General features: G+C 51.6%; 11 protein-coding genes across 11 annotated transcripts; 6 read left to right on the top strand and 5 right to left on the bottom strand.

Annotated features, from left to right (window-relative positions):
- Positions 1–107: 107 nt before the first annotated feature.
- Positions 108–606, top strand: N7533_010520 (Endoribonuclease L-PSP/chorismate mutase-like protein; the record flags this gene model as incomplete). Its single annotated transcript, XM_057107170.1, has 2 exons — positions 108–219; positions 296–606. The coding sequence occupies 2 exons, from the start codon at positions 108–110 to the stop codon at positions 604–606; spliced, it is 423 nt and encodes a 140-aa protein (XP_056956387.1).
- A 317-nt stretch (positions 607–923) lies between these two features.
- On the bottom strand, positions 924–1847 carry N7533_010521 (SDR family oxidoreductase; the record flags this gene model as incomplete). Its single annotated transcript, XM_057107171.1, has 4 exons — positions 924–995; positions 1050–1149; positions 1221–1749; positions 1811–1847. The coding sequence occupies 4 exons, from the start codon at positions 1845–1847 to the stop codon at positions 924–926; spliced, it is 738 nt and encodes a 245-aa protein (XP_056956388.1).
- A 648-nt stretch (positions 1848–2495) lies between these two features.
- N7533_010522 (NmrA/HSCARG family protein) lies at positions 2496–3379 on the top strand (the record flags this gene model as incomplete). The annotated part of the gene is made up of 3 exons (XM_057107172.1): positions 2496–2522; positions 2607–3092; positions 3149–3379. The coding sequence occupies 3 exons, from the start codon at positions 2496–2498 to the stop codon at positions 3377–3379; spliced, it is 744 nt and encodes a 247-aa protein (XP_056956389.1).
- An 866-nt stretch (positions 3380–4245) lies between these two features.
- Positions 4246–5148, top strand: N7533_010523 (uncharacterized protein; the record flags this gene model as incomplete). Its single annotated transcript, XM_057107173.1, has 3 exons — positions 4246–4351; positions 4432–4510; positions 4656–5148. The coding sequence occupies 3 exons, from the start codon at positions 4246–4248 to the stop codon at positions 5146–5148; spliced, it is 678 nt and encodes a 225-aa protein (XP_056956390.1).
- A 16-nt stretch (positions 5149–5164) lies between these two features.
- Positions 5165–6383, top strand: N7533_010524 (fungal specific transcription factor domain-containing protein; the record flags this gene model as incomplete). The annotated part of the gene is made up of 2 exons (XM_057107174.1): positions 5165–5260; positions 5316–6383. The coding sequence occupies 2 exons, from the start codon at positions 5165–5167 to the stop codon at positions 6381–6383; spliced, it is 1164 nt and encodes a 387-aa protein (XP_056956391.1).
- Positions 6384–6553: 170 nt separating this feature from the next.
- Positions 6554–7567, bottom strand: N7533_010525 (uncharacterized protein; the record flags this gene model as incomplete). Its single annotated transcript, XM_057107175.1, has 5 exons — positions 6554–6652; positions 6709–6845; positions 6893–7002; positions 7066–7181; positions 7301–7567. The coding sequence occupies 5 exons, from the start codon at positions 7565–7567 to the stop codon at positions 6554–6556; spliced, it is 729 nt and encodes a 242-aa protein (XP_056956392.1).
- A 365-nt stretch (positions 7568–7932) lies between these two features.
- N7533_010526 (FAD-dependent oxidoreductase) lies at positions 7933–9550 on the top strand (the record flags this gene model as incomplete). The annotated part of the gene is made up of 5 exons (XM_057107176.1): positions 7933–7975; positions 8037–8133; positions 8185–8342; positions 8413–8903; positions 8960–9550. The coding sequence occupies 5 exons, from the start codon at positions 7933–7935 to the stop codon at positions 9548–9550; spliced, it is 1380 nt and encodes a 459-aa protein (XP_056956393.1).
- Positions 9551–10026: 476 nt separating this feature from the next.
- On the bottom strand, positions 10027–12348 carry N7533_010527 (fungal specific transcription factor domain-containing protein; the record flags this gene model as incomplete). The annotated part of the gene is made up of 4 exons (XM_057107177.1): positions 10027–10262; positions 10294–10497; positions 10565–12209; positions 12319–12348. 4 exons carry the CDS (start codon positions 12346–12348, stop codon positions 10027–10029), a joined length of 2115 nt encoding a protein of 704 aa, XP_056956394.1.
- Positions 12349–13136: 788 nt separating this feature from the next.
- Positions 13137–14851, top strand: N7533_010528 (uncharacterized protein; the record flags this gene model as incomplete). Its single annotated transcript, XM_057107178.1, has 2 exons — positions 13137–14688; positions 14736–14851. The coding sequence occupies 2 exons, from the start codon at positions 13137–13139 to the stop codon at positions 14849–14851; spliced, it is 1668 nt and encodes a 555-aa protein (XP_056956395.1).
- Positions 14852–18752: 3901 nt separating this feature from the next.
- Positions 18753–20974, bottom strand: N7533_010529 (uncharacterized protein; the record flags this gene model as incomplete). Its single annotated transcript, XM_057107179.1, has 4 exons — positions 18753–19300; positions 19728–20079; positions 20151–20347; positions 20440–20974. 4 exons carry the CDS (start codon positions 20972–20974, stop codon positions 18753–18755), a joined length of 1632 nt encoding a protein of 543 aa, XP_056956396.1.
- A 618-nt stretch (positions 20975–21592) lies between these two features.
- On the bottom strand, positions 21593–22240 carry N7533_010530 (uncharacterized protein; the record flags this gene model as incomplete). Its single annotated transcript, XM_057107180.1, has 1 exon — positions 21593–22240. One exon carries the CDS (start codon positions 22238–22240, stop codon positions 21593–21595), a length of 648 nt encoding a protein of 215 aa, XP_056956397.1.
- Between the last annotated feature and the right edge of the window lie 1195 nt (positions 22241–23435).

Genomic DNA, 23435 nt, shown 5'->3' on the forward strand with positions numbered 1-23435 from the left:
GACCGACCGGTTCCCGTTCTATAGAACCATCACAGTATAAGTACTTGATATACCGATCGCTCGTCTATACTTGAACAAGAGTGTTCTACGCCCTTACAATCTGCAACATGGCTTCCTTCAAGTACCACGCGGTTCCTGGTTTTGGTGAAGAGTGCCGCGAGAAATACGGATTTAGCGATGCCTGCATCATCGGCAATCGGCTGGTCGTCACCGGGCAGAGTAAGCAGTGTACCAGAACCACCTTTAGGCCCTGGGGCTAATCATATCTCGAAGCTGGCATGGATCCATTGACCAGGGAAACTTCCCCCCAAGATCGAACAACAAATTGCGCAGGCCTTCAAAAATATCAATGACCTGATCATCCACACTCTGACCCAAGAAGGCCATGCGCTTGAGGTGGGTCGCACTGGCTGGGATTACGTGGTTAAGCTGCGCGCGTTCTTCGTGGGATTGTCCGGAATGCGCGTGGAAGCGCGGGAAAATATGGTCAAATTTATCAAGAAGTGGTGTCCTCGCCACCAGCCGTTGTTCACCATGGTTGGAATCGAAAGCCTGCCCTTCCCCGAGCATCTTGTGGAGTTTGAAGTTGATGTATGGATTCCTTGATATGGTGCATGGTATGGCAAATATGGTCACCCACTGTGTAAGGAGAGGACGAAATGAAGATGACATTCTTGTACTGAAATAGAACGAATGGTATTCATGGCTGGTCAGTCTTCTCAGTGTTCCAGAACTACTCCGCCTTACCAGCTAGACCTAGAAGTTCAGATAATAGGGGCCTGAGGAAATAGATTATCTCGTCGGTTCATAATCATGAAGAAGGAAGACCATGTCATGTTGTGTATGACAAAATATGTTGTATATGACGATTTTTCATTTCATAGAACTAGCGATACAGGAATCCTCATATCCTTGACTCCTAGCTACCAATGTACCTTCTCGCCCTTGAAATTGACAAATTGACCAGACGTGGTCGACTTTGTCGCTGCCTCAATCTGTAACAACGTCAGTAATCTACGGCCAGTGGGAATAGCCAATATCCTGCATACCTGGCTGGTAATCCCATGAACGGTATCCTGGACGGTGACCGGAGCCTTCTCCAGCCCATTGGCTTGTGCCGCGCGGCTTCCCATGTCGGTTTGTACCATTCTACGCGCGGAGAAACGAGAAAGTCAGCAACTCTTGACTGATGGGACATAGAAGTGCAATAGCAAACCTACCCCGGATCAATTGGCAAAGCGATCAAGTACTGATTCTCCGCATCGATCTTCTTGATCAGATAGTTTCCAGCCACTTTCGACATTCCATATGCGCCGGTCAATGAAGGGATCTGTTCAATTTCATGGATGCTTGCCAGAAGCGTAGAGATGTAGGCGAACTTAGGAACGCTGGCTTTCTGCAGCAACGGTGCAACAGCTCTGAATAGTCTAAATGGTCCCAGCGTGTTCACTTCAAAGTGAGACAGCACGTCGTCGTCGGTCATTTCGACTACCGGCCCATAGTGGTTGCAAATGCCCGCATTAGCAATGACAATGTCAATATGCCCAATACCATGCTGTGTCAGGATATCCGACATAGCTGCTATGCTATCTGGGTTATCAGCGCTCAGCGGCACGACGATCAGGCGGGAGCCTTCGCCGTTTGGGAGCTCACCGAGATCTTTCGCATTCGCGGAGACATCCCGGGCAGTACCAATCACGGTTGTGTTTGGCTGGGCAAGATAATGTGTGACGAGGCCTCTTCCGATGCCTATAATCGAGTTAAACCAGGGGGCACCATATACCATACTTCGATGGGTCACTTCGCTCACCTCGATTGGCGCCAGTGACGAGAATAACACGGCTCATTTTGAAGTGTGCGATGATGGTATGTTTTCGCAGATTCCTAAAGTCAGTGACTTTTCAATTGTCGGACTCAGACAGTTATCACGGTCATCAGTCCCTGCTGACCGAGATAACCGAATTTATAATGTGATAGAATTCCTCGGTGGGCCATCCTACGTGGGTTGACGCACTGATGGCAAATTACCGTCTTTCCTGACCCTGCAGTGAATCCTGTTCCCACAGGAAACGACCCACTACGTTATCTCGGGAGTCGGGCTCCGCATCTCCGGATCGGAACCGAGTAAAGATAGTTAGTAAAGCTAGGTGGGTTCGGGAAGGGTCTCGTCTCTCCGTACAATGCAACGGTTTGGAGCGCAACCACGACGGATACGTTGGGGTTTCTCGGCGCATCCACACGAGATCAATGATCATGAGCCGTGGCATCCGAAGCTCAAGCCTGTTAACTGAACGCATCGGAAGAAGACATCAGGTTCATGTCGATCACTTCCCAGGGTTGCAGGCCAACCGCTGACTCAGCGGTAGCAAATGCCTCCTAGCTTCCATGGAGCCCCCTATACGGGCCTATATAGATCTCCAGTGTTCGCTCAGTCTGCAGCTGGTTCAATTCACTCACAGTACCTCGCTTTAAGGCTACACGGAATCAGAAAAACAATGACGGTTACCAAGCGAAACGTCGTGGTGATTGGCGCCACCGGCTCTCAGGCAAGGCTTCGCACATCCACACGCCATGGGGTGGCGCAGGACACTGACCATAAATTATAGGGCGGTTCCGTGGCTGCGGAATTCCTGAAGCATCCTCATCTCTATCATATCCGGGCAATCACCCGTGACCCTTGCAAGCCCAAGGCCCAGCAGCTCGCTGCCCAGAGAGTTGATCTCTGTCGTGCCGACTTGGAGGGTGATAGAGAAGCTCTGACCGCGGCCTTTGCCGGTGCGGATGTCATCTATGCACTGACTGACTTCTGGCAGAAGCAGTCCGCTGCAGCTGAGATTGAGCAGGGTAAGACCATTGTGGATGCTGCTGCTGGAATCACGACGCTGCAGCACTTCGTCTGGAGCGCCTTGCCCGACCCTGTTGCCTTATCCGACGGCCAGTTCCTGAATGTGCATCACTGGAAGGGCAAGAGCTTGATTACCGAGTATATCCAAACCCAGAAACCGGACCTGTGGGCCAAAACGACCACTATTCTTTTCCCCAATTACTTTGAGAACACCTTGACCGATCCCCAGCGATATTTGCCCGTCAAGGTACGCGCTCCTGCCCGATCAATATAAATTCAATGCTCATGTACATTACGATCTAGGACGCCAAGGGCACCTACAACCTCAAGTTCCCGCACAGCCCGCAGACGGTTCTGCCTAATGTGGCAATCCGTGATACGGGCAAGCTGGTACATGTGGTCCTCGAGGCTGGCTCCACCTACTTCACCAAGACCATCGCCTTCTGGGCTGAGGCATTGTCTGAGGCCGACAAGCTCACTGAGCTGGGCTCCTGTATGGTTCCCCTGTATAGTAGCATCGGTCCATTGTGCTAATTTAGACGCTAGACTACAACGTTCCGACCCAGTATCACGCGTCCACCTCCAAGGAATTCCAGCAGCTTCTCATGACCCGGGACGGGATGTCGGAGGAGATTGCATTAGACTTCACCGAGCAATTGCTGATTTTCGAGAAGTGCGGTAACGTCTACGCAAGGGAGGAGTTCGTGCAAGCCAAGGAGGTAAGTCTATATACCCGTTCTTCACGAGGACTACATTTGCTGACCATATTAGATTCCTGGACTGAAACTTCAGACCTGGTCCGAGTTCATTCGCCAGAACAAGCTGCTGTAAGTATAGGGCAAAATAGAGAAGCCGCTTTTATAGATCGGATTAGACGCCTGGGATCCCCACAGGATCCGAGTAAGATAGGCAAAAAATAGAAAACTCAGTTTAATCGGAATCATGCTTATCCTTGGTATTATTGCTGTAAAGTACCGTCAGAAGTGGCGATGCACCGAGATTGGCTGCACGATATCCATTATGCGTACACAGTACTACGACCTTCATGCTTCTCGAAACTTCGAAAGCCCCGAACAATAGACAACGTCAGATAACTCAATATCACCACGAGAGAGAATTTCAAATCTGCATTCTACCTTGTCAGACACACCAGATCAACAGATCTGCTGGTAGAAAGGAGCCTTGTTGGGGATCCGACAACGGTCTCGCGGTCTTTCACATTCCAGGGATACGGTGGAGCTTTGCCAAGAGCCTTGACGATAACATTCCGATTATTCAGCGGATTCGCCCCTGGCCCCTTGTGACGGACCACGATCTTTCGCAAAGCTTTGCCCACGGACATGCCATTCGAGTGCTGAACCGGTCTGGATGTATCGGCATATAGCGCATCTCCCCATTACATGACCGATGCCGGGTCACCGCCCAAGCAGACGGCGATCGCCACTATCGCAGAAACGGCCGCCCAAACCGAGACGGAGAGCATGCGACTCCTGTTTCAAGAAAAAGGTATGCCATCTGTTGTCGGACACGACCAGACTTAGTCTGACATCGTGTCTCCGGGGCTCGGCAGATCCAATGTGATGGAGACTTCCCACAGTGCAACTGGTGTAAACATCATAATCTCGCCTGTACATTCAATCGAATTCGGGCGAATGCCAACTTAGGGTACGCTCTGACTGCATCTGATATGCGGCATAATTTCGAGTTTCGCCTCTTCCCCATGGATTTCTTCGTATAGTGCTGTTCCCTTGATTTTCAACCGCCGTTCAACTATATCCATCAGTCCAAGTCTCCCTAGCTAATCGGTCAGTAGCAACCGGGTGACTGTCGCAACATCTAGCACGGGTGAGAAGGACGGTCCTAACATAGGAGAGGGGCCGGCCTCTCAAGTCGCTGACTCCACGTGGTCGTCGAGAATCGGAAATACGTTCCTCAACAACGTCACTTATCTCAGGGGCCACCATGTATTCTCGAACGAAGGCCAGAGGTGGATTGAATCTCAGGTCGGGGAAGTCGTCAACTTTGATAAGTTGTTCTCACTGGAGCTCCGTTGGCTGAAGCCACTTCGTTCATATACGGACCCTAAGATGTATCCGCAGTTCCCGAGCAGGGTGAATGTGGAAAGATACGTCCAGATCTATGGCTCATCATCGCAAAGTCTGGTCTTCCCGGTCATCAGCCAGTCTATCTTTGGCAAAACACTAGAACTTGTCTACAGCCCACTCCACCCCCCCTGGTTCTACGAGCGCCAAATCGTGCGTCTATGCCTTCCTCTCACTGATCTCCCTGTTTGGCCTGGATGACAACATCAGCGGCGCCATGGACTGTCAGTCCTATGCATCCGCGGCACAGAGCTTTCAAATCCCGGTGATTGAGGAGATGACGGTCGACGGGTTGCAGACATTGATCATACTCGTACGTACACAACTATCCCCGTGGTCTTTGTTGGAATGGCTAACAGAGCAATCAGGTACAAATCCAATACTTTCTGGGTGATCTCCAGTCCGCAGCGGCGACGTTATCCATCGCTACTCGTCTTGTGTACACACTAGGGGCCCATACCATACCCACTTCTAATAAATCTGCCCCGTACAATAAAGCTGATATGAAATGTCATCTGCGCGATCTCTTCTGGCTCTGTTACTCGTTTGACAAAGACATATGTCTGAGAACGGGCCTGCCGTCCTGTATCAATGATTCGCATTGTGACCTTACCATGCCTGCCGATTACGTGCGGCTACACGACCTCAATCTCCAACAGGGCTTGCCACAGGTCGACGAACATCTAGTTCCCCTGTTCCCATGGGATCTCCGTCTCTCGATGCTCAAATCAAAGGTGTACGAGGACCTTTATACTGCTCATGCTCTCCAGCAGTCTATCTCCGAATTGCTGTCGAGCATCCGCAGCCTCGACGAGGCACTCGAACAGTGGAGGTTATCGCTCCCCGTTGAGTTCCGACCGACTCTATACTTTTTCCAGGAAACACCAGTGAGTGCCAAGGTGAATACCATGGCGGTGATCCTGCGGCTTGGTTACTACCATTGCGTGACCGTCATCCATCAAGCAAGCAGCAGATGTCAGATTCCGGTCGCTGATCTCGCTGGGCCGAGACTGGATGTCATCGCTTCCAGCACAAAACTTTCTATCACCGCCAGTCGGTCGACGCTCTTATATCTCCACAAGGTATTACCTATGGTGAACCCGGAGTGCTTTTGGTATGGGTTTAGCAATTTCCGCTCATTTTGTCATCCACTGACGGTTGTGTCTTGCACCAGGGTCGTCCTCTTTTATGCCATCACCGCAGTCTTGACGCTTTTCTGCAACATTATCTCAAACCCTGGCGACCTCGACACCACGCAAAATATGGATTTACTGCAGAATGTCCCCGGTTTGATCCGCAATATCCCTATCCGAAAATTGACTGTCGGCGAAGTCGTTCACCTGCAGTACCTTGACGGCTTTACCGCGGAACTCACTGGCATTTGTGTGAGTGCCATATCCAAGTTACAGCACAAGCAGCGCGGCATCGGTCCGTGATATGATAGCAGGACCTCCATACATACCATGCGATAGCGGATGAATTCTCGGCATTCTGAGGTCCGTTGGATTCAAGTTATTGGACGCGGCTTTCTTTATATGAATATTCATGGTGCCTTAATAAAACTTCTTATATGTACAGGTGAATGTAAACTTCCAGAGTGATCACTCTACGATACAGAGAGCCAGAAGTCAAACCACTGGACGAAGCTTTTGAAGCTCTGCTCTTTCGCCCATTTCTCATATGGATCGGACAAAAATGCCCGCGACTAGATGTATGTCTTAGCAGGCGCCTAGACGGCAAGGACTATTGGAACCAGCTTACTGCAAAGCCATGTGCGACGTTGGAGAAGATCTGCATGTTGTACTTTTTCTTTCCTTCCGTCATGATCTCAACGGCCCGACGGCGTTGCTCCGGCATGAAGAGACTGTCTGTGACCGGCACGGAAAACAGAATAGGCGCTTACACTGGTCAGCAGGATCTTAGCCTCCACTGAAATGAGTCTTACCATCAATGCCGATCACATGGCTCTCATTCATGAATGACGGGTGGGCGATGGCACCAGCCTTGCAGAATCCGTCCTTGGACAGCTGGCCACACACGAACCGCGCTCCCCAGCTGTTGGATAATTAATAACATACGTCAGCTTCTACCCTGCCGGGTTGGCATCATGTAACTGACCAATGCCCTGCGCAAACGAACTTGACTTCCCCGTTCGGCCCATACTCCGCTTCGACGTCTCTTGCCCACTTGGCAGCAACGCGGTCGGTGGAGCTCATATGCTTGTTCTTCCAGCTCTGGAAGTCGAAGTTCGGATCATTCAACGGGTTTTGGGAATGCTTCCAAATGGGGTCCTAGGCACATAGCATAAGTTACCGCCGTTTATGCAAGGGTCCATCTAACTATGCAATCCTACCCCGGCGAAATAATCGACGCCCAAGGTCAGATACCCGCACGCAGCAAACGCATCCATCGTGAGGAAGTTGTTGATGTGCAAGCCAAAAGCATCGGGGAAGAACAAGAGCACATGTCCGTTGGACGTTGTCTTGTCTGGTGTGGCCACGTAGGTGTCCACTCCTCCAATCTGCACGATCTTGCCTGCCGGCTCTCCCGAATGGATGGAACCTTTCAGACAGCAAAGCCCGACCGGCTGGGCAAGAACAGGATCTTCTAGCGCATCCATTGTATATCTGGCTGGTGAACAGGGGTAAGACTAGGGTGACTACCTGGACTCAGCCCTGTAAATGAGGGTTTTTAGACTGCGGTGTCTTCGGCGACGTGGGTGCGGATCGCCGGGGCATCTTCGGGACAACGCTTTGCGAACCGAGCGCGGGCGTATCTCCCCGGCGATCGTGACCCTCCCGGGAAATCAGGGAAATCAGGGGAATCAGGCCAGCTCTTGATGCGGGACATGCGGACGGAGCGCTCCTAGCCAGCAACAACCCTGCAGATAACATGGTACCAGATTTAGTATATATCGCAACTTGCCCGTGGCGAGGGATCGTCATGAACAGTCGCATCAAACGCAGACTCTAGCATTCTCCCACCATGAGCGGCGATACTATCAGAGACTTGCATGTGGCCATCGTCGGTAGGTCTCCATGCCATCCATCGGTCGACCATTCACGGTGCTGATTCCAGACCGACTCTAGGCGCCGGCATTGGGGGACTCGCCCTGGCCATGGGCCTGGAAAAGAGAGGAGTGCCTTATACGATCTATGAAGCAGCCCAAGAGTTTTCCGCTGTAGGGTAAGTCCAGACTCATCATAGTCAGACAAGAGTTCTTTTCTTTGACACCAGACTCAGCGCGGGCATCGGCTTCGGCCCGAATGGCGATCTGGCATTGGACATGCTGCAAGAAGGGTTCCGCGAAAAGTACGATAAGGTCTGCGTGGGCAATATGCCTGGTGAGCCTCAAGATATCTACTATGAAGGCATGCTTTTGGAGCCGGGTCTTGGTATGCACAGCTCCTCGGTTTCCTGTGCCCTCAATGAGGAAAGACCTCTCGTTCATACTGGCTGCTATAGGTCTTAACGAATCATGGCGCGGCAAGACAGCCTGGGGCCACCCAGACTACGTTCGCAGAGGTGTCCGTCACTCCCCGTCTACGTTCAAGTCATTCAACTACGTGAACAGCACTGACATTAACCAGGCCCATCGTCACGCGGTCCTTGAAATCATGACCACCTTCATCTCGGCCGAGAAGGTCCGTTTCAGCAAAACCTTGATGGAGATTCAGCAGCGGTCGGACAAAGTCATCTTGAAATTTGCAGATGGCGACGTTGCTGAGGCCAGTATCCTAGTCGGCGCCGATGGGATCAAGAGTACCGTGAGGGAGCACGTCTTGAGACCGTTGTATCCTAGCCAGGTCGAGCCGGTCTATGCCAACTCTTATTGCTACCGAGGCGTAATCACAACGTCGGAAGCCAAAGAAATCTTTGGGGATCTCACCGACGTGGCGAAGATGTATGTGGGCGAAAGGCTCTGTTGCGTCACGTATCTGATTTCTAAGGGCGATGTGAGTTTGTCATCCCACTAGCATTGGGTTCTGCGCTAAACAAGGACGTTTTCAAGGAATTCAATTTCCTCCTCTGTGCCCTGGATGATAAGCCCTGGGAGCTCAAGAACGCGGTTTCACAGCAGATCACCCAGGAGGTCATGCTGGCTGACTTCGAAGGCCCCGGTGTAGACGAGCGATTCCGACGCTTGTTGAAGAAGGCTAGACCGGTGAAGTGGGGATTCTTCTATCATCGCCACACGTCGACATATTATCGTGATCGCGTCGTGCTTCTGGGCGACAGCGCCCATGCGTCTCTGCCATTCCAAGCCGCAGGTGCGGGTCAGGGCTTGGAGGATTCTTTGATACTCTGCAACCTTCTGGCGACCATATACCACGATCGTGACCAAGTTGCAGCACTGGCACCATATATTCGCGCTGGCTTTGCCGCGTATGATGCTATTCGACGACCGAGGGCTCAGAGACAATTAGAGAGGGCACATGAAATGAGCGACATGCTTCACTACCGGCACCCGGAAACAGGCAAACGGATTGAGAGCATCGCATCGAAACTGCAGAAGAACTGGTTTGAATGGATCTGGTTCCATGATTTGAAGGCAGACATTGACGCCGCCTGTAAGAAAATGGACGCGGCATTGAACAAGTGAGTTGGCCCTGATAAAATATGCTGTTTTACATGTAATAAAGGAGAGTGTTTGCGTGGCTGGTCCAGATCCTCATGCTAACAGAGCCTCGATTGGAGTTTCCAGGGCGAAAATGTGACACCAGAAATCACAGTTTCTGACGCCAATAGTGGCTTCATAAAGACCGGTCCTATTCCCTGTCCACCTATTTCATTCTGATGCTTTTCTTGAAATACGAGTTCATATTGAGTTCCAGCCCCATCTACACACTCAGAACGTTAACATATATACTGTGTCCTATAATCCTACTATGTATCATGCCAAATATGTACTTATGGAGATACAAGTTAAGTTTTCATTTAGATGTCTTCTTTTGGACTAGGGCTTGTTTAGCTATATTCGAATCCAAGGCTAACAGGTTAATTTTCCTGGATAGCTGAGTTTATCGGAGACTGGCGACTGCTGTGGGTACCATTGGGCCTACATCTGTAGGCAATGTCTTAGTAGGTGGAGCTTAGCTGGTCAAGTCCCAAGCTAAAGTCGCCAAAGGGATGATCGAATAGCTCGCCGCTGGGGAATGGTAACATATTTGGGTCTGCTATAGATGGAAGTCCAACGCCAGACCAGATTTGTTCGTCCGTGGGCTCTTCATTTTCTGTTTGCGCGGTGTACCGATTTCCGGTACTATCTCGATTGGCCACTTGGGGGCGATATCCTGTCGGGTCAGCCTTCAACACTGTGATACAAGATGTTCCAATACCACTAACCTTTGTCACTCTGTGGTTGAGAGAGCCGTGCGATGAACCTTGCACAATTGTACACCAAATGGTTCTCGTTGTCTAGCTCATCTAGGCCTTCTATAACTTGACTCAAAAGGCTCTGAACAGGTTTCTGGGTGACATCGTCGTTGACATAGGCTCCATGCTGTTCTAACACGGAGCGTCCCAGGATCACCAAAGCCGAGTTAAATACTTAACGCAATCAGTTATTCAGTCACAATCCACATATGCATGCCCAGCCTACAGGGGGATCACATACCATGGAACAACGTGAAGAACCAGACATCTAATTTAGTGTGAGAAGGGGAGGGCGCGTTGATGACTGCATGTACTATTTCGATTGTGTTTTCAGCGGAGAGTATGCACTCGTGGGCCTCTGCCACTGCAAGCTGGATTCTATAAGGTAATGCTCTCCCTGTAGGAGATCCGCTCGAGGTCAAATAACGCAGCGTGGCGCAGAGAAGGGGGCGATGGATAAGAATGCTGACAAAATGATATCGAAGTGTAAGGATGACTCGCAGTCGACTTGAAACTGTATTTTCATCCGGCGAGGTGGCATCCAATCCAGTATCATACAGGTTCAGACATGATGGTAAACTGGACGCCCATCGCCGAAGGTCCTGTCGCATCGTGCTTGCCGCCTGGATAGCGGTACACTCATCTGTTTTGTGATCCTCGAGTCCGAGATTTTGGCCGTATTGTGTGGCTAAGGACCGACCCACGACCTGGAGTAGACGCACAGTAGCATCGAAAAACGCCGTGTAGATGTCTCCGTCAGTCGAATGATTTGTGGTCGTTTCCTTCATTCTCGCCCACGGCGATGGCAACTTCACCACGATATACTCATCTGGGATTGCCGGCGGGCGACCCCATGTGACGCTCTGGATCCTATCCAAACAGTATATAGTGAGCCAGGTACGCCGACGGATCTCCTGCTGTATGGGGTGAAGCCCCTGTGCCGCTTGCTCTGAATGCATTCCCAATGCCATTGCTGTTCGTACGAGCATCCCATGCATCGTCCATGCTTGGATTGGCATTTGGGTGCCTTGAAGATAAAGTACCGCCAGCAGGAGATATTGTACAATGTCTAAGCTCGCAGTTCGCACTGACAATTCACTGCACAGCGAAACCGCCTGTTGAAACAGCGCATGGGACCGCCTGAATCGATACTTTGCCGAGGTCTTCCCATCTTGATTGATGTGCATCGCCATTGCAAAGGTCATGGTAAGCACACCGAGCCAGCCCCTCTGAGCTTTGGCAAAACCGCTTGCCTTGTATTCAGTATAGGCGTCCCTAAATGTCGGTTCATGGAGAAAAGGGAACAGAGAGCCATAGTCCTTGAAGTAGATGTCCAGTAAGACATCCATCTCTCCTTCGGACAGAAGGGTGGTAGGCGACACAGGCTGAGTCTTATTCTTAGGAGACACCATGGCCGATTGTTGTCGAGACACCGGCGCGACGTTGCACTCCCTAGACCCATTTTCATTGCATTGCCCCTTCGTCTCAGTCCGCTTGTCGGTCAAATCCAGAGCCATAGCCTCTAGAAGACAACGTGTGAACGCAATACTGGATGAGTCGCCGTAAAACACCGTGGTCGGTTCGTCAACAAATCCAAGGGCAAGGCCATCTGTCTTGGTGTCGTCCGGCCCTGGGTCCCCTCCATTGACTGCATTGAAGGAAACCTCATCTTGTACCTGTTGAACGGTGCTGATGCTCGAAGATCTGCCCAGTACTGCATCATATCTGTCGTCTTTGTCTGTTGCACATACAGAAAGATGCCCTGTTAATAAGTCATCATGTCGTTGCAGTTTGCTCTCGACGTATCTCAGCCGCTGTTCCAGGCCCGCGACATATTCCTTGCGCACCAGAACATTTGCTGAGCAGTCGGAAGGCTCATACACACACTCGATTGTCAGGGATATGCAAGTTGAGCATGACGGCCTCCCCCCGTCGCATCTGTCCGTTGCCCCTTCAGCACAATATCCAGCCTGCCGACAACAGGGACTTGCTCACCTGGATTTCCGCGCGCGGCATGCGCTGCATGCCAAAGCGGTGCGTCGCCGTTTTGCCAGTGGCTCTCCTTCTCTAGTCTCCTGGGCCATCTCGCCAGGTTGTAGCCACGCGGTTGGTGTTGTTGGGGTCTGTGATGCAGCATTGCGCGAATGGCTTCCCACCAGGGAACGGGCTGTATGTGGTGGATCCTGGAGACTCGCTGACTACACTGCTGTGGCACAGCGGGGAGCGGAGTAACCTGATAAGCCAGATCATTTGTAGAGGCCGTGTTGCTGTTCCCACACGGTGTGGTTGATAAGCACTGACTCCGGGGTCGTCGATACCGTCATGCTGATAGGCGGAGAGTACTAACATGCCGCTGACAAAGCGGAGAGTTCACTCCATGAGATATCAGCGTAAAGCGGAAGGGCGAGCTGGCTCGAGTTTTGTAAAGATTTCGGGTACTGTACACGAGTATCAGCAATTTGGATCATGTATTTGCACGATGCTGTATGTAGCATAACAGCCCCGGCACAGTCAGAGTCGGAGACCACATTTCGCCCAACTCCCGTATACACCCGATGCTGGCGCCGTATTCGCATCAGATGCTACAGAAACGTATTAAGCACCGCAATAAAGTAAGAGCCAAAGTCCCCGTAGCTCGACATGGTGCCCCTAATGCGATTGGGGTTTAGCCAGACATCAAGGTCCAAGGTTCTGGTATAAAGACTCCGACGCTGTCCCCTTCATTTGACTGCTGGTCCAACTCCACAGTCGGCAGTTCTTCCCCACGAATTCTCCCTCTGTTCTTTTACCGCGCTGGCATACGTGGCATAACAATGGCACAGTCTACATGGCAGGAGAAAGTCGAGCACAGAATAGCTCAGGCTAGGAACAAAACCCCACTAGACTGGCGCTTGCCCTCCTCCTACCTGGAGGAACTGCAGGATACTTCACAATCGGTTCTTGACATTCCGCGCCATTGCGGTATCCTATCGGAAAGAGAGCTCCATATTACTGAAGAATTTGACGCAACTGCCTTACTCGAGCAGCTTGCGTCTCGCCAGTTCAGTGCAGTAGAGGTTACGACTGCATTCTGCAAGCGTGCAGCGGTTGCCCAACAGGTGACCTCATGTCTGACGGAGACTTTCTTCGATACAGCCCTCCGAAGAGCTCAGGAACTAGATGAGCATTTGACCATGACGGGGAAGACAATGGGCCCGCTTCACGGACTCCCAGTCAGCCTCAAGGAATGTTTCAATGTTATGGATGTGCCGACTACTATGGGGTTTGTATCCTTCCTCGAGCGGCCACCGCAATCCACCAATTCCGTCCTCGTGGATGTCCTGCTGGCGGCTGGAGCAGTGTTATATGTGAAGACCAATATCCCTCAGACTATGATGACCTTGGACACGCACAACAATGTCTTTGGTCGGACACTGAACCCTCATCGCTTGAATCTCACGGCCGGCGGCAGTACAGGTGGCGAAGGAGCGCTACTTGCCATGCGAGGATCGCTGCTCGGGATCGGAACAGACATCGCTGGGTCCATTCGTGTACCAGCGCTATGCTGTGGGCTTGTGGGCTTCAAGCCCTCTGCAAGTCGTGTCCCCTATGGCGGTATTACATCTGCTGCGAGGCCGGGGATGGCAGGCTTTCTCCCCTGCGCTGGTCCCCTGTGTCATTCGGTCCGGGATGCCGAACTGCTGCTGAAAGTGGCTTGTAACTCGAATGCGGCCGATATGGATGATAATGCGCTGGGCGTCCCATGGAACAATGAACCCTGCCAGGAATTGTCCCTCCGGGTAGGTTTGCTACCGGAGGATACCATGTACCCTCTTCATCCTCCAATGCAGCGTGCTCTGAGGGATGCAGTGGCTAAGCTGTCAGCTGCAGGTCATGAGGTGATTGATGTTTCACAGCATATGCCATCCGTGTCTGAAGCAAAGGAGGTAGCTTTTCGATTCTTTAACATGGACCCTGATCGCACGGCATTGACCCACGTCACCAACGGTGGTGAACCCTTTATCCCATCCCTCAAGGCCACATATGATCTTGATAATGCCGCTCCAACGCCCCAGCTGCCGGAGCTGTACGAGCTGAATGTGAGGAAATCCAAGCTTACCACGAAAATGAGGCAGGCATTCGTGAATAAGAAGGTGGATGTCATCATTGGCCCAGCCTACCAAAGCTGTGCTGTTCCGCATGACACGTATGGTGTGGCCACATACACAGTCTTCTGCAATCTCTTCAATGTACGTGGGATCCCCACCAAACAATCGGTCTTCATCTTAACTTGTGTGCAGACCCCAGCCTGTGTCATGCCATTTGGAATGGCAAATGCAGCCGAAGACGCCCAATTTGTGCGAGACGTCCCGTACACGCCACAGTGTAAGTTCCATGCCCGCCCAGAGGATGCAGCTATTAAGCGATCACAGATAAACCCCAGGAAGTCGAAGGGGCACCATGTCACATTCAGTTGATTGGCAGAACTATGAAGGATGAAAATCTGATGCAACATGCCTGGATTATTGAAAAGGTCTTGCGTAGTTAATGCCGCATCAGCAGTGGCTGCCCGGGTCGTGTCTCTGATGTTGTACATCTTTCTCTTTCGGTTCCTGCCGTTTTCTCGATCTTTATTTTCTTTCGATCTTTCTCTTTCTCTTGTATCTTCGTCCACTGTCTTTTGTATGCTGCAGAACGCGACGATACATTAGCTATAGCTTAATTGTCTTTCACATTGAATTCCTGCCTTCCCGCATTCACCGCATCGGGCTATGCTAGTTTGATAACAGCATGGAAAGCAGGAATTAATGATAATATAGAACATGTACGAGTGCCTCGCCAGACTAGTGATCTTCTTGGGTAAAACACCTTGTTAACCTCCATATATTTAGACTGCAGTGCTTTCTTACACCAAGCGCTTCACACCGCGGGTCGGTTTGGTTTGTCATGACGCGAATCGGGGACAGAAGGAGCGCCTACTTGCATTTCGATGTGTTCTCTCGGGGGGGACCTATATGTCAACAGTCTGTGCGAAGGAAGTGTATCGGTTGGCAGCCAAATTTTCCATTAGTGTGCTGGGATGGTGTCTTGGCAGAAGTGCTGGCAAAATAATACCCAACTAGTGCATCTCTTGTCATCGCTGATACTGACACCCGTCGCGGAGTATGATTGAGGGAGCACACCCAGAGCCTTGGAGCATAATATTGCCTGTCATCTGGAGCTCCTGCAAGAAGACAAAAAGTAGCCGTACGTGCTCTGTTTAAACATCGACCAACTACTTCACACACACACAATTCATTAACGCCCGGCGGCTGAGCCGAAAGGGCAACTATCACTAATCTACCAGTACATGCATGTTTGGGTATACGCCGTGTCTCCTTGGAGCCCATACAGTATTCCCTTCCGTATTTGTCATTTCCACTTCCAATCTCATAGCTGGTCCCTGTGGGTGAGTATTGGTTGGTAGACTTGCTTGAAGGCGCTTCTTCAAATGTTCAACATCCTATCCTCGGCAGTTGAAGCGCGTCTACCGTCTGTCACAAGGTCTTGGGGGTTAGTAAGAAGGGGTATTCTATCAATTTGTCGGCAAGCCTAGGTGGCCTCGAGCCGGCCCGTGGCGATGGCAAATCGTATCGAGGCTCGCACTGCTTCCAAGTTCGGTGTCCACTTCTGATCATCAGAGGGCGATTTTCCACCTAGGAAGAAGGATATATTGCTTCGAAGGGTGTGGGTGCATTGCAGCATTTCTGTCCGGTGTGCGGTCCACTTCCGGCAGCGAAAGAGGAAGTGGTCCACGGTCTCTCTTGCTTGTCCACATGCATATTGATCTGTCTCGGCGGCATTGATTCGAAAGAGATATCCATTGAGTCTTGCCATGCCCGTGCGGAGCTGGGCCAGCACGCTCGCTTCTTTCCACGATAGTCTGTCATACAGCAGTCGCGTGTGTTTTCCAGGAAGTGCAGCATCCACTCGTCTGGAATGTTTCCCGATGTTCTGGGGCAGCTTGAGACCGCGCAAGATTCAGAGTGGTCGCCTTCATCCTAGGGACCTGTTTCTGCGTAACGGCGTCTTCTTGTGTTGCGGCTCGGGCCTGTTCTTTCGCCAGACCTAGCAGATGGTTGTCTTCCTTTGTGGGAATCCACAGGACGCTGATCCGATTTCCATGCCTTTGCAGTCTTCTCATCAGCTTGTAGGTTTGACAGATAAACTCCTGGCCCGACTGCTGTCGCGGGTTCTTCAACGTGAGTACCGCCGCTTTGTTGCTCGTGATCAGTATGATCCTCAAATCCTTCTGTCCCACGAGTGTCTTCAATGTATGCGCTATTGCCGCTAGCTCCGCGGAAAATGGATTCTGCTCTGTTCTCGCTCCCAGGGTGAGGGACAAGACCTTCAATCTCACTTTCCGATAGCGAGGCGGTTGTTTCTCGATCGCCACTCCAAACCCGACCAGCTCATTCCGCGCCGAGCTGCTGAACGCGACTTGCATTGACCCGCCTGGCACTGTCGATGTCTCGGGCATGGGTTCATCATCCGTTTGCACGCGTGCCTCCCATGGTGCCAGCGTAAACGGGTTGATGGTTTCCAGCGATTCCATCTCGATGTTTCTCAGCGCGTCCGCTATCTGATATAATGGTGAGCGGTGGTACCTCCTGAACTTCCTGATCCGATCTGTGTTTCTGCGAAGAGGATTAGTCACTGGTAGTGTGTGGATGTCTACCCACATCTTCACGGCTCGTCTCCAGAATCGGTGTCGTGCCGTGGCAATGTGGGCCTCGGCCTCCGCTACGCTGGTCGCAACTGTGAGGAATGTCCCCACAATTTATTGTGCTCCGACCCTTTGTACTCGGTTGATCGGTCCGATGTTCTTATTCTTGAAAGCGTGCATCCAGACATTGGAGGCATAGTCCACCACCCGGGCCACAGTCGACGTGAATGATTGCCGCGCTCTTGGGGGATAAACCACGAAGCCGTCGCAGCTCCATCGTCGCCTCAAGTCCCTTAGACGCTGCCCTCGCGATATGTTCCTTGTATTTGAGTCTCGTATCCATTAAGACACCAAGAATCTTGACATGGTCTATGGGTCCAACGGTCTCTCCCTTAATAGTGAATGGCTCTGAGTTCGTTTTGTGGGCCTTAGGGGCGAAGTGAATAATAGCAGTTTTCTCTGCTTCAAAAGTCGCTCCACTTCTCCTTTCCCAGTCGAGTGCTTCATTGACGATCGCTTCAATACCATTTCGGTTACTCTGCGCCGTCGGTCCGATCACCCACGCGGTAAAGTCATCCACGAAGGCAATCGCTCCTCCTTTGCCGTCGATCTGTCGTTGTACGAGATCCGAGTGGAAGAGGAATAGGATCGGGGACAGGGGTGATCCCTGAGGTAGCCCCGCCTGTTGGAGACTTTGGGCCTTAGATGCTTGCCCATTGATCTGGATGGTCGCCGTTCGCTCCTAGCAGAACGCCTTCAACCCACCGAAGTAGATCTTCGGGTATCCCTCGCGCTTTCATCCTCTGGAGCAACCGTTCCTTGCAGACCCCATTGTAAGCTCCTTTAACGTCGAAACTGATCAGGCTTAAGACCCGTCGGCCGCGCCACGCCGCGTAGATTTGCTCTTGCAAGAATAAGAGTGCTTGCTCTGCGGACCGCTGCTTTCGGGCCCCGAAGTGGCTGGTCGGAAGCAGGCCGTACGTCTCCACCGCGTGTGAGATTCTTTCTGCGATGACAGATTCCAGCACCTTGCCCAGTGTCGCGAGGAGTGAAATCGGCCTCCAGGCCTTCCCAATCGTATAGTTCTCTTTGTTCGGTTTTTTGAGCGATATGATCTTCGCATGTCTCCACTGCTTGGGCAATGTGCCTTCATCCAGCGACGCTTGGAACAGCTCCAGGACCCCGTGTTTGACCACGGGCCACGTCATCTTCCACACTATCGCTGGTAGGCCATCTTCACCTGGTGCTTTCCAAGACTTTGTCGCCAACAGCTGCCGTTCGACCTCTTCCATAGTGATGGCAGACATCTCCACGGGCTCTCTCTGCGGCCTGGTCCCTTCATCGTCAATTCTGTCCGGCAGTGACGGGAAGAATTTGGTCAGCAGTTCCTCCGCTTGCTCTTTGTGGTCGGCGGTCATAGTTCCATCCGCCCTGAGGAGCTGTGGGACCTTCCCGAATGCTGCATCATCTCCCGACTTTAGGTATCTTGCGGCTTTCCATATATTATCGTTGTAAACTCATTCCAGTGCTTCTTCTTTTGTTTCCGTATTGCATCGTGGTATTGCTTCGCTGCACTCGCGGCCATGTTCTCCAGATGCGGCACCTTTCGCCCTGCCCGTCGCTCCGAGCGGGCGTGGTTTCTCCAATATGTGTACATCTGGCGGAGTTGTGTTAGGTCCACCGTCCACCATCGCTTTGCGTGTGGCGACGGTTTGGCCCTCGGCGTCAAAGCATGCACCGCCTCCTACACCACAGACATGAGTCGGTCGGTTTTATGCTGCACCGTGCCTTCTGACGAGGTGACGGCGAGCGCCGTCGCAATCCGGGCATTGATAACCTTCCATGGCGCGTTTTTCAGCAAAAGTCGTTCCGGATGCTGTGGATATGGCCATGGGGCATCAAAAACGGTCTGAATAGCGCGGTGTTCCGAGCCGTGCTCCGTTCCGCGCATTGCATACTTGACCATCGAGTCTGCGAAGCTGGCTGAGGCCAGGACGAGGTCGATTGTGGACTCGCACTCCCCACTCTGCCCTCCACCATGCCATGTCTTCGTGCGTCGTTTGAGCAGGCTACAGAGAGCGAACTCACTCATGACGTCGATGATTGGATCCGCCTCTCCCTGTCTTGCCAAAGACACGTCGTCTCCTCCCCAGAGCTGATCGTGGCGGTTAAAGTCTCCCACGATCATGATCTCCACCACTGTTCCCGCGTCTCGCCGTACCTTGGTGATCGCTTTTATGAGACGATCGCATGCGTCGTCCAACGCTGAGGTATCTTCGCCCTCTACGTAGACTGATTCCATAAATATCAGATGCTCGGGAAGTCGGGATGACCGCCGCTGTCAGATCCGGCGACTCGATCCGCATTTGTTCCGCATCCACATCCTTATTGACCCAAAGCATGCTTCGAATCGCCCACCGGTCCTCGCTCCAGGTGGAGGGAACCATCTTGGTCCATTTGTGATGTCCCATCGGGGTTGTTAAGAGCCGGCCTTGAATCATCCTTGCCTGGGGTTCCTGAATCGCTAGTACCACTGCGTCTTGAGTATCTTCGTTGTTCATGAGACTCTCATGCACTGCTCCCTGTTTTCTCACATTCAGTTGGATGATTCGGAAGGTCTATTCATGTCGTGATGGATAGAGTTTCCGACAGTTTCTGCTGAACGATTCATGCGGGCCCCCACATGGAATGCACTTCGGAACCGTCTGGTCGCAGCTACTGTGGCGGTGGCCCTCCGCGGCGCATTTTGCACATTTCTGGGTGTTCTTGCATTGGAATGCCTTGTGGCCAATTTCCTGGCAGTTGTAGCATTGCATCGGCCGTGGTCGATATTCAAAAGTGCTGGTCACGCCAGATTCTCCCCCAGCGTGAAAGAACCCGTCTGCCAGGAGCCTCCGTGCGTAAGTGACTTTGGTCAGATACACGACCGTAGACCCATATGGCTTCGCACTATCCTTTCTGCTTAGCCATGCGATCTTAGCCACGGTAGCTTCATCCTCTTCGCTGAAGGCTGCCGCGGCTTCGGCTCGGATCTCATCTGTTTCGTCTCTAGCACGGCGGCCGTGTTGACGCTGTCAACTTTGATCGGGCAGAGCTCGTCACGGAGTACCCGAGCTCCCGCGCCGATCTTGGCTTATGCCACTTTCTTGACCATCTGGTGCTCGTCTTCATCGCGACACGCTATTCTGATTTGGCTGATATTCTTCGGGTCCACGGTGACAGCGCAACAGCGCCAGTGCATGTGGCCTTCCATGGTCCGGATCTCTGTCTCAACCGCCGCCCGGATTGGGCCAGCGGACATCCTCTCGTTTTCATGTTCTGCCATCTTCGAGGTGTCTACTGTGCAATATAACGTGTCGGTGAACGTGGTTGGTGTTGTATCGATGTTGAAAGCGTTCGTATGTTGCTCGGGTGACTGAGTGGGGGAGTACGGGCGACATCTGCATAGGACGGGGAGCCAGTGGGAACGGCAGGGCTGATGGTATCGCGAAGGGAATGAATTTCGCGGAGGATCTCATCGTGGCTGTCCTGAGCGTATGCGTCGGTGTGGGATTGCGGTGTCGGGGGTCTATCTGTCAGGGTCTGTAGCTCGTGTCGAACTTCGGTGAGGGCGGCGCTAAATTCTTCTTTAACTTTCTGAATCTCTTCCTTATGCAATTTATCACGTCGCCTGATCTCTCGCCTGAGTTTGATGAGCTCCTTCACGAGTGTGGCGGTGTTGAGGTCCTCGCTCTCCGTCGCGGAGTCGTCTGAAGTGACCCCGTCATGTTGGGTTACTGGCTTGTCTTGGGTTTTCTTCCTCAGTCGAGAGCGTGTCGTCCTCTGCTCGTTGTCGATCTCTTGATCCCGAGCATAATTACTGGGTCGTCTGGTAGTGCGTCTCGGCCTCAACAATCGTGGTGGTGAATCTTCGAGTTCGTCGCGGTCGGGCGGTTCAGGGGTTCGCATCGCGGCCCGTCCCGCCATTATTGAAAATCGATTCCGTCGCCACGTGGCACGCTCGTACTCCAAGAAATAGTCTTCCTTGACGTATTGAAACGAGTACAGTCTTCCTTCGGCGGCTACAGTCGATCGTGAAAATCTTTTCCCCGGATACAATGCGTCTCGAAACTAGAGGAAGGTACAGTACTTCCGGAAATAGGTCTCAGCCAGGGTACTGTACACAATATCTCTGTGTTGGTCTACCCCGTTTTATATTTCGTCCCCTCCTGAGAAAGTCAGGCTTGCTAGTATCATACGGAGGTGGCGACATATCAAAATAAGAATAGTTTTTTGACAGGCTCCGCGAGATTCATATATGCGCTTCTTGTTTAATTGAAATGCAATGGCATTGAGGTATATGTTGCAGGCGAATATCGAGGAGAAGTAATTGAGCGAAGGGACTCAATAGGCTGCGCGAACAATTGAGCGGAGTGAATAATTGAGAGCAATTAATCAAACGAGATAGGAATAAGACAATGCTATGTTTCCGTTTAAACAACTCCAGGCAGAAATTCGAGCCATATACACGCTAAGGTATGAGTATGAGTATGTTATCTAACAGTTTTGTCCTCAAAAAACCGTCGAGTATTAGCGGATCTGGTATTATCTCAGGTTATCGGAGTCCAACTCATATTTTCCCGGGCTATTGGAGTCCAATTCCGCCATCCCTCTCTCTGCAGGCAACCCGACGTATCGTTGTGGTGTAGATTGTGATTCTGTTGACATCTCGATTGGCGGGGGGACTTGGTTTTTGGGCCGTCGTCGTCGGATCAAGAAGAACGCTAGGAGTCCTATCACTGCAATTGCTCCCGCTGCTACTCCGATGCCAATGCCTGCTTTGGCTCCCGTTGAGAGTCCTGACGAGCCCGACGAGCCTGACGAGTCTGTGGAGGTATCTGAGGATGTAGCAGCTGCGCTGGTAGTGGTTGCGGTATTCGTTGCAGGTGTGCCGAAATCAGTCGACTGCCATGCGATATAGACGCCGTATGCGTTGACGTGCTCGCTGCTGCTCAACGTGGTGCTTGAGCTCAATGTGGTATCGTTTTCGGTCCAGGTGTATGCGAATACGGTGGCAACATCGGGACCTGCGCTCCATATGCAGTCTATCATTTCAGAGGCGGTTGATGATTCTGACGGTCGGGTCTGATATGTGTGGCCGTCGAGTCTGAAGATTTCGGGCGCTTGAGCTTCGATGCGGCATGGTGGGGTATTTAACTCGCAAAAAGTATTTAGACTTACGTTGGACAGCATGTTGCCGCGGTCTGGGTGGTGGCCCCATCAAGCAAGAGGCTACTGTAGGCAATCCCATAGCCTGAGGGGCATACTCCTGGGGAATAATAGCTAGCCTTCGCCCACCCGGATGGAAGGCACTCGGTGTGTTCTATGGGTCCCAGGTTCATCCATGTCTTTCCACTAGTACTGCCGAGCCACAAGTCACTGACGCATGAAGACGGAGGCGTGAAAGTGGTTGTTATGGGAATGTTCCCTGTCTCGGTTAAGCTCGTGGATACTATCGTGGTGGTGGTCATGATGGCAGCGGTCTTGGCATCACGTGCGATCGTAACGATGAACGCGCTCCGCAGGATTGAAGGAAGAACAAGGGACGTGAAGAGTGAAGAGTCTGAGTGCAAAGATAGTGTCGGAGCAGCTGTGGGCCTAAGTAGCATACACGAATGAGATAGCAAGGTGTCTTAATTGTGAAAGTCTCCGTTACCATACGATTTTGTATGGTAGCTCGGACAATCTATCTACCGAATATTACAATCACGTTACTAAATACAACGTATGACAAAACAAAGCTCCGCATATTCCGACAAGAGGAATGTGTCAGTATGAGGAATTAATGTACTGGCTAGTACTGAACATATCCGATAGAATCAGATTAAGACCCTTCGGGACCGGCTTATTCATCGTTCACCCAATTTGCTCCTAGTATGGTGTCATAACACGCCATAGTTCGAATATAGAGACCCTGAGATCGTTCAACCGATCTTAACAATCAATCAATAATCTGATTCTATCGGATATGTTCAGTACTAGCCAGTACATTAATTCCTCATACTGACAAAACGTTTAATCGAGTGGCGGGTCAAGCTGAGGCTGGGAAGTTGTGGTCTGCAGTAGCGGCGGCCCAGATAAAGAAATGCCTATTTCTCCTAATTTTTCGTAATCTGTCGCGAGTTTTGAGCCTTTTCAACCAAAAATCTTAATAGTTCTAAAGCCAAGTCGCAGACTTGTGAAGCAGAGCGCCAATTTAAGTTCCGGCGACACGTTCAATGATTCCTCGGAATTTTGTCCTAGCTGGTGAGACTAGTCTCAGTCCTGAACAGGTAGGAAAAATGAAAACCCGACCGAACCCGCGTTTGATGAGGTCTACCTACAGGCTACATGTGATTGTCATCGCGTGGCCCCCAACGCAATTCTGATCAAATCTGGCCTTTTGTGC

Source organism: Penicillium manginii (genome assembly GCF_028828005.1).
Source record: "Penicillium manginii strain IBT 31320 chromosome Unknown utg000007l:1.0-2284322.0:1.0-2285126.0, whole genome shotgun sequence".
Classification (NCBI taxonomy): domain Eukaryota; kingdom Fungi; phylum Ascomycota; class Eurotiomycetes; order Eurotiales; family Aspergillaceae; genus Penicillium; species Penicillium manginii.